This window comes from Zingiber officinale, chromosome 7A (genome assembly GCF_018446385.1).
Source record: "Zingiber officinale cultivar Zhangliang chromosome 7A, Zo_v1.1, whole genome shotgun sequence".
NCBI lineage: Eukaryota > Viridiplantae > Streptophyta > Magnoliopsida > Zingiberales > Zingiberaceae > Zingiber > Zingiber officinale.
The window spans coordinates 137,670,274-137,679,653 of NC_055998.1; the positions used below are offsets into that span (position 1 = coordinate 137,670,274).

Here is a 9,380-nt window from a genome sequence, read left to right on the forward strand (position 1 = left end):
CAAGTCGGTAGATGATGTTGAAGACTGAGTCGGGAAGCTGTTGAGTACTACCGAGCTAGTTGTGTCACTCAACTGTCGAGTGCAAGTAGGTCACAAAGTACTCAGGAAAGGAAAATGTTGAAAATAGATTCGTCTCGTTTGGTGATGCTTAGAGATCACAATGGATGCCTGTTTCTCAGGATACAACAACAAGCCGCAATCAGCACCAAGCACAGGTCCGTCATAGTGAACTGAGATTGTACCTGAACACTATTACGAGTAGATTGTCAAGCGGAACAAACAAGTCAAAGAGAGAACTAGGAGGACGAAGGTGGAGGAATTTCTTAGATATTGCTTCTTCGTTGTGCATGTTGATGAAGGTCATGCCCTCCTTATAAAGGAACTTCATACCTTTGTTGTAGCAAATGATCGAAAAAAGATCATTTATCGCCTATACACGTTGAGCTTGAAACGTCAGCCGTTGACCATCGATGTCGGTCGTTTGACTTGGCGGTTACAGATTCTCCATTAATTAAAGATTAATCCATCCGTTACAACACGTAAGTAATAGCAAAAAGGATTCATGTGGTAAAATATTGACTCATTCACTTATGCAAATTTTGCACCGACCGGCCCAACATTCAATGCACACAGGTTGTGTTCGTACACGAGTCACCTAAGTTCAATGTGTCAGTTGGGTTCAATGCAATCAAGATCTTGGATTTGCACCCCCACAGGTCCATATATAAGAGAGACTCTCCATATGCATATGATCACAATATCTATACTTGTGACATATTATAAACCAATCAAATTGCCTTGAAATTTTCAATGAGATTAAAATCACATTCACAATGAAGTCTCATTTCTTTCCACCTCTTTTTCATTCATATTTCTAATGACCCATAGCTTAAGGATTGAGTTATTATCTCTTAATCTCTATGCTGATCGAGTTCCTGGGTTGCCGCTAGTCCAATTTTTCCTAGTTTCTCCATCAGTTGAGCTCCTTGGGTCTTGTCTCGACTAGAGTCACTCATTGACTAAATTTTTCTAGACCTCTTGGTCGATTGAGTTCTATCGATTTCTCTATCATGGATATGATTTTCTATATTATGCTCTCATCAATTCCCTACATCATGTATGATTAACTTTAATTTATTTTGAAATATAATCATCATCTTTGCCCAAATAAATTTATGTTTCAGAATATTTTCGACCCTCAAGATTTCCTTGTTACATCTGTGTTTCGGACTCTAAATCGAGTTTCGCTCGCACAACTCCTCAACTCAATTTGGAGGGGATCTCACGGTACCCCTGATAATAATGCCCCTCCATGATACGGATTTAGTTTATGTAGTCTATTTATGGTGGTTGATCCAATACATGTATCCCCGCCTCAAATTCAGCTTGGACATAACCCATCATCCGTAACCTAAAATCTGTTAACTCGAGAGCATTTGGGAACACATTATAGTAAAAGATTATTACACTCACTCTAAGTATTCCTCACAACTAGTTCTCAAGTTATATGAAGGGAGACAAATCACAAGGTCAACTTATAATAGTGGCTAAGGGGTATGATTAATTTTTCTCTGAGGAACACAACACGTATAAACAACAAAAGTAATGAAAAAAAACATGGGGTGGTGCGATGGTTAAAACATGAGGTGTTGTCACATGAGGTCTTGGGGTCGAAACTCGGCGTGACCGAGTATAACCTCCCCCATATATGCCTACACAAATCCAAAATATACTTTTATCTTCTACCTTCTCTATTCCTGACTTAGGCATCTAAAGGATTTCGTCGAGATAACATTTATTCCTTGTAGAATTGATCAGTTAGATAACATTCAATACGATATTGTCAGCCAGGTCAAATCACCAGCTAATGGACTAAAAATGAAAACCTAAGAAATAATTGAATTTTTGAAGAGGCCAAAAAACTTGCATCTGCTATTTCTTTCAGTTTCTGGGTTGGTTCAAAAACACTTCAAACGTATTCCATAAATTCACACCATCATTCTCGTACTTTCTGATGAATGGGTGCGATAAAAGCTGGAAAACAGTTCGTTATCAGCATGCAAATTTTTGTCAATCCAGATAAATAGACACCTCTTGTGAGACATTCTTACTGTTACTTCTACCTTCGACAATCTAAACGTGATAACAAGTCTTTCTTTTATGATTAATCTGAAGATTTTATTTCCGAGTGCTTATTATTTCTCACGATTCGCGCCCATCCTTTTAAGGATAGTTTCTCTAATTCATAAAAACTATGGATTAAAGATGGATGATTTATAATTATAGTTGAATTATGATTACAATTTGATCATAATTTATTAAAAAAAATTTTAAATTCATCTTCTTTTTAAATTATAATTTGGGTCAGAATAAATAATCAGTAATTTTTAAATAATTTTTAATTGTTGATTTATGTTGATCTAAATTATAATACGATGAATTTAAAAAAAATGTAATTAATTATAATTGAATTATGATGATGACCCCGTTCAATCATAAATGATTGATCTGATTTATTTTTTTTATCTGCCCATCCTCCGGCCCCGGCTGTATCCCTTGGGTTTACTGACGCGTCATTTGTCATTCGCCGCCGTCATTATTGTCCTTGCATATCACCAGATATCGACTGCTGTTGCCCGGAGTAATGATCCAGTGGCATGTTTTTTTTTTTTCTTTTCAATTTTGAATTTAAGAATTGAGTCTACGAATTTCTGTCGATCATCTTAAACAAATTAATCGATTTAAATTTAATATCTGATATTAATTTAAAATAATAAAAATAAAAATAAAAAGATCGACTGCTGTTTCCCGAGGTTGGTTTTTTATCTGGGGCTCGCAATCACCCGATTTTACCCCCGTGTATTCGACAGCAAAGTGGCCCCCATATTCCTTCTTCCCATCGCCGGAGCTTCGCTGCCAGAGCCGGCCCTGGGCCAGGGCTACCAGGGCCCCCGCCCAGGGCCCAAAAATACTAAGGGCCCCAAAACACCAAAGCTAATATATATATATATATATATAAACATTTTTATTCTAAATTCTGTTTTTTCTCTCTCGTGTTTCTCATCGCCGAAGCCGTCTTCGAACTCCAAAGCCCTATCTCTAGACGCTCACTCACGACGATTCTCCTCGGCCGCCATCCTCACCAACCCGGCATCTCCAGTGCCTTTAACCTCACCATCGAGAGGACAACCCATATCGCTAGGGCCTACGACATCAGCAACCTCAACGACTGCTCCTCCGGTTAGTAATTTCTCTGATCAATTAGGGCAACCGTGACCAGATTTCGATTCTTCGCCTAGTTAATTAGGATTTTGTTGTTTATACGATTGTGCAATCGATTATGGTTTTTAGTGATTGCAATTACTTCTTTGATGGTTGAATATGCAGGTCTATCATCATCCTGCACACTTCCTCCTCCCCTACTTCAGGTACTTAGATTTTACTAAAATTTTAACTTTTGTTTTTTAATTCAAATCGAAATTATGCTTATTATTACAAGAAGATGATTTCTACTTCTTCTTCTTCGATACTTATATTTTTCCAAAATTTCTACTTTTTCAAATTGAATAGAAATTGTTCTTATTATCACAAGCAAGCAGATGACTTTTTCTTCTTATTGTTGTTGTTACAAAGTAAAATATTGTAGTTGGTTAGACCATTGAAATTGCTGCATTTCTTCTTATTCTTCTTCAGTAGACTCATGATGATTAAGAACAACAAGTAGATAGCAACAATTTGTTAAACACAAGAAGTTGGAATTCTACCTTAGAACTTAGTCAAGTTCGTTGAACTAGAATTATGGTCGAACACATCTCCTGACTTGATCAAAGTATCTCGAAGTCAAATCAATAGTTTGACATGGTGGACAATATGTGTAATATGTGGAATTGAGGATACCAATATACACAAGAAAATAATAGGTATGGAGAGAATAGCATGACCAAATTTTTTGGTTCGTACAAAAAATAATCTTAAAATTTATTTTTGAGAAGCAAAAGTTGAAAAAAAAAAAACTAAATAATATCTTTAGGTGGTTCATACTACTCTAGTTCTCTATGTTTACTTGTTGTTTGCAAGAATAACAAAAAAAACACACAAAAAAGGATACACCACATGGAGATACTGTTCTCTAGACTCACTAGAACATTTCTCTAGATTCCCTCGACGCGACGAAGCTCCCTGCAACGAAACTCCCTGTGACATCAAGTACATTTCTTGGTAATATGAAGAACCCTCATGTTGCACTTTCTTAAGTACATTTTCTATTATAACGTTTAGTGTTATGAACTGAACTCTATGATTGATTAATTTAGTTGCATATGTATTTTGCATATTCTTGAATCCTGCGAATAACTTAATTCTTTTCTATTTTATGTATCCTTTGCAAGGTTGTTTTTAGCTTCATTATTGTAAATATTTTAATTCCAATATCTTCTTTGGGTCTACAGATTCCCAAAGGATACACAACCTGGACTTCTAAGAGCACAAAATCCTACAAAGAAACTGATCCAATTGGGGGTGCAGTTCATCTCCATGGACAAATAATCAAGGATTCGGTGGAAAATCTAAAGATCAAGGGGTATGTCTGAAAGCTATGTTGGAGATGCAATGTTTTCAATTCATAGATTTTAGGCTAATTTGATGATTCAATTTATGTTGGCAATTTAGTTACTTGAGTATCAAATCAAGAATCAGTTTGGTTGATGCATTATTTAAGATTCATAGATTCATAGATTTGGCTTGATTTGATGATGGTTTATGTTTTTCATTTGTTCTTTCGATTTGGATTTATATATCCTTCGTGGGTGTTCTTGATTTCCAGTCATTTTATTTAAATGCAAGCTACTTATACTTACATAGAGGATCGCATTGTGGATCGTATATGCTTTCCATAAGATTTCCTTGTTAGGTAGAGATTTTTTCTTTAAAATTGGGGCATAATTTATAATTTCGCCCAGGGCCTTTAAACAACAAGGACCGGCTCTGTTCGCTGCCCTTCTTCCGCAGTGAGTCCTGCTCCTTTCTTCTTCGATTTATGAAACACCCCACGGTTTCCAGCTGATTATCCCACGTACTACCCATCGTCTTCTCCGATCTCTGCCACCTTCTTTCATGGTCGGGGATTTCGTTTCCTCCTAACTTCTTTCAGTGGTGCCGTCTATTTTGGCATTTCCCTATCCTAATTCTTTTTGCCTTTTACGTGGAGTGCTTATGGTATTTCACCTTCTTCACTTGCCTCTAACCCCTTCCCCTTTTCACCAGCTGTTTTATCTTCGTCGTGATGAAACGGGTATTTTCTATTCCACTGTTCACAGTATCGGTCTCAGCTCTCCCCTGTTTCTCCTTTCTCCTTCTTTCTTTTCTTTTACTTTTTTTTTTAATAAAATTTTTGCCCCTTGCAGCTGAGAGAATGTGGAAGGCTGCCATGCTCAAACACCTTGCATCAATGAAAGGGCATGCCCCAGTCTCTGACTCAACACAAGAACCGCTGAGTACTGCGAGCTTTACTCTTACTGAAGCAACCCCTGCCACTGTCACCCGAGATCACTCCTCTGATCCGGAGGACGAGATGCCCCTACGTGTCCGCATGAAACGCCTGAGAGCAAAACGACCGTCCCCTGCAACTGTAATTCCATTAGCAGTGCTTCCTCCAGAACCATCTCCCACTCCCCGGAGTGAAGTTAACCCAGCCCCTGCATATGCTTCCTCCAAGACTCATCCTGCCTCTCTGCGCAATCCCAGGTTGACGAGCCTTGCGCAGGGAGAACGAGGCCCTGTCCAACAACTCTCTCTGCTGAATCTGTTGGAAGACACCTCCGCCATGCTGATGCAAGTACGTTATTCCTAGCCTCCCTACTTTTATGTAGTTTTTGGCTCTTCTAACCTGTTTTTCAGGCGTGGACTCGCCACAAGGAATTGGCCTTCCGGGTTCCCCGCCTAGCAGAGGCTCACAAAGCCAGCATGGCCAGAGAAGCGGAAGCTCGCAGCAAGAATTCCAAGTTATTAAAGGAGCTCGCTGACATGAAGCTTGCCCTAGAGCTAGCCGAAGCTGCCCGGCAGGTGATAGAGAAATCCGCTGCGGAGGAGCAAACTCGTCTCACCGAGGAGAATGCGCGTTTAAAGGCTGAGATGGCTGCCTACCAGGGTGGAGAAGAAGACAGGTGGAATACTCGCAAGGCGGAATTTCTAGCTTCGCTCGAGCTTAATGACATGCCGGGTTCCCGCGCTGCCCTCTTCTTTGAACGAGGTTTTGTAGGTGCCGTCGAACAATTCCGAGCTCAGGACTACCGAGTACCGACCGGCAGGAGCTTCTGAAGATTTCTTAGATTCCTACAAGGCCTTACGGAATATACCTCGGGAGCTCTTCGGTTCACAACCTTCACCCTCTTTCAACTAGAAGCTAATCTTTTGTTAGTGAACTATACGTCTATACATTATCATTTTCGGACTGATCTAGTACCATTTTGGATGTTATTGTATTAAAAAATTCTGTTCGTGTGTGTTCACTTTTGGGTTTTAAACTGCAATTGTTAGTTTTGAGGTTGACCCCAACGTAATCTAAAGAAAGACTCAAGCCGCTTCCTTATCTAAGCTCCAATATAATGTCTTTCGCGCTGTGTGGAATGGTGATTCTTGGTCGCCTATATTAAATCCTTTTGACTTCACAGCTTTTCTATCATTTCTATTTCCTCAAACGCTCAGAACCGGGTGTCTTCATGGTGCAATCCCGGATCGAGTGCAAGTTCTTCGAGGGAATGTCTTCTTCCAATAAGGGTTGGAAGTCTCAATTCTTCTATGTCCAGTTGCCTGAGTTTGTGTCTTGGCCTGTTGAATGACGTCACATTCTTCCAACTCTCTCCGAGCTGAGTGATCATCAACATCGACCAGACCGCCTCACGACTTTTGAAAAATTGGAGAGAGTGTAACTTCGGCTTTCCTCTTTGCCGCGAGAGAGTGTGTTGCACACTTTCGAGCTAAGTTCTATCCAGATACCTTTGGACGCTTCTTTTGGTAAGATCCAACGTCTCCCGTTTTAGGTCTTCGGTAACTGAGGTATCTTCTATTTGCTTGCAAAAGTCATCATGTTTCGTGCTTTCACCCTCAACTCCTCTACAATGCCTAGTGAGATTCTGAGGAAACAGGGCAGAAAATCATGTCTGGCCAAGAAGTTCCCCGGACCAACGTATCAACAGGGGCCTCATCTCGCCAATCAGGAGTCCCGAGGCCCCCGGAGATGAGTCGCTCCCGATAAAGGTTCCAATCGACGAGCATACCTCCTCTCTAACTCCCGAGCAGCGCTTGCGCCTTCAACAATTTATCAAGTTAAATTGTTATCACTATTTAGACTAGTCCTAATTACTCATCCGAGTAAGTTACTGATTTTAGAGGTGTCAACTAGTTTGGAGCCTCCCCTGAATTATTGGTCTTGAGTTTTAAGTTTTGGATTTGTGTCGATTTGTTTTAAAGTTATGATAGACTTGGTTATAGTTTTGGTTTGATTTAATTTTATTTATTTTAGGTTTATGTCGATTTATTTCATAGTTATAATATACTTTGTTGTCGTTTGAGTTTAGGTTAATTATTTTTATTTAATTTAGTTTTATTTGATTTAATTTTATTCTTTTGGTTTAAAGTTTTGATTTTCGGGATTGAGAGTGAGTTATTGATTTGTTTTAATTTATGTAGTGAATGTTATTTTTTGGTATATAATATTGGTTGAGTCCTATTTACGTGGTTAGACACACTTTCGGAACTTAAGCCTTAGTTTGATTTTTATTTTGAGTGACTAGAAATATAAATGTTTTATTAGTTGAGTTAGGTTCGTATCAGAGTCTAGACTTATTATACATAACTCTTAATGATCCAAGTATCATATCTAGGTACTTGGATCAAGTTGTGAATCTTTCTAGTAGTTGTTTTAGTTCAACTACTTTTCCTTTCAAGCTAAAATTTTCCTCTTCAAGTTTTGCAACTTGAGTTGGAGTTTTAACTTGAATTGGCTCAATCGTTGAAATTAATTTTAATTGTTCATTAAGTATTTTATTTTCTTTAGTTAGTTCATTTATTTGATAGAGATAGACTAAACCAATATTTAATTGACATCGTCGGAAGGTGTCATGTCAGTACAATAGTTAGATAGAGATGGAGTCTATAAAAGGGACTAAAGCTCGAAGAGCAAAATATAATACACTTGAATACATTGAGTGTTATTACTCTTTTATGATCTACTTTTGTACTTAACCATTGTAAGAGTCTTCTCCGCCTCTAGGACGTTTCCATAGAAAGAGAAGATAGTGGACATATTTGCATAGTTCTTAAACTGGCAACCCGGGGGTTGTAAACCAAGAAAATCATCGAGTTTCTTCCTTCTTTTACGTTGTATTTATTTTGTTAATGTGTGTGTATTTAATTTGTTAATGTGTGTGTCTTTACTAAGTCATTCAGAAGAAAAAACAAAGTTTAATTGCAGGTCGCTATTCACCCTTCCCCTTTAACAATCCTAACCACTTCCACAATACCAATATTTTGAGGAAGAAGAGAGTAGAACAACTCGAGCATGAGGAAGGACTCCAACAATTTCTATCCATATAAGTAAAGAATAGCTCTAAAGGCAATCCAAATGTTATTATGGTGGAAGAAATAAGTTTGTTTTTAATCTTGGTTTTAAACTCACTTAGCGTACGGTGGATTGCTTTAATAAGTTGATTCAAAAATCAAACCAAGTAGTCCACTCGATTCACTTGAAAAAAAATGTTTTTCTTTAGATTTTGGATCCCTTAATAGGTATTGGTTAAGTGTAATTTCAAATTGACTCAAAATACAAATGTGTGACTTTTGTTGAGGTGGAAATGATAAGGTCATTATTTCATCCAGTTGAAAGAAGAACCACTGGCCTAATCATAAATATGTGCAACCTAAAATGGGTATTGACACGCGGTGGGAATAAATATTTGATCACTTTTATTAATGATAACATAAAATATTATTATGTATATCTTCTCAAGAGTAAAGATATGCTATAGAAAAATTTATTCTCTATAAAAATAAGGTTAAAAACTATCTTAATGCAATGCAAAGTGACCGAGACGATAAATATATATCATCATTTATTGGGTTTTGTATTGAACATGTGATCAAATATGAAACAACAACTTCCTATACTCTTCAGCAAAACAGTGTTATTGAGAGAAAATTCATAATCTGAAAGAGATAATGAATACTCTTCTATTGAGCTCTTGATTGCCAAAGTACATGTGGGAGAAGTTATATTAACAACTAATTTCTTTTTAAATTTAAGGTACCATGAAAAAAATAGATAAAAATCTTTATGAGTTACAGAAGTCATCCTACAAATACTTAATCCGAAGAGAATAAAAATA

At 37.6% G+C, this 9,380-nt stretch overlaps 1 protein-coding gene across 2 annotated transcripts; it reads left to right on the forward strand.

Moving 5' to 3' along the window:
- Positions 1 to 3,033: 3,033 nt before the first annotated feature.
- LOC122002779 (PH domain-containing protein DDB_G0287875-like) lies at positions 3,034 to 6,506 on the forward strand. Of its 2 annotated transcripts, XM_042558095.1 has the most exons (6): positions 3,034 to 3,240; positions 3,388 to 3,428; positions 4,449 to 4,579; positions 4,959 to 5,006; positions 5,403 to 5,833; positions 5,896 to 6,506. In XM_042558095.1, exons 5-6 carry the CDS (start codon positions 5,411 to 5,413, stop codon positions 6,313 to 6,315), a joined length of 843 nt encoding a protein of 280 aa, XP_042414029.1. In that variant the 5' UTR covers positions 3,034 to 3,240; positions 3,388 to 3,428; positions 4,449 to 4,579; positions 4,959 to 5,006; positions 5,403 to 5,410; the 3' UTR covers positions 6,316 to 6,506. The 2 variants fall into 2 exon arrangements, with proteins under 2 accessions (XP_042414029.1, XP_042414028.1); XM_042558094.1 differs by lacking the exon at positions 4,959 to 5,006.
- The last annotated feature ends 2,874 nt before the right edge of the window (positions 6,507 to 9,380 follow it).

Coding starts and splice junctions, on each gene's coding strand:
- LOC122002779 (XM_042558095.1), top strand. CDS start 5,411: ATGTGGAAGGCTGCCATGCTCAAACACCTTGCATCAATGAAAGGGCAT. Junction 5,834..5,895: donor CCTCCGCCATGCTGATGCAA/GTACGTTATTCC, acceptor CCTGTTTTTCAG/GCGTGGACTCGCCACAAGGA.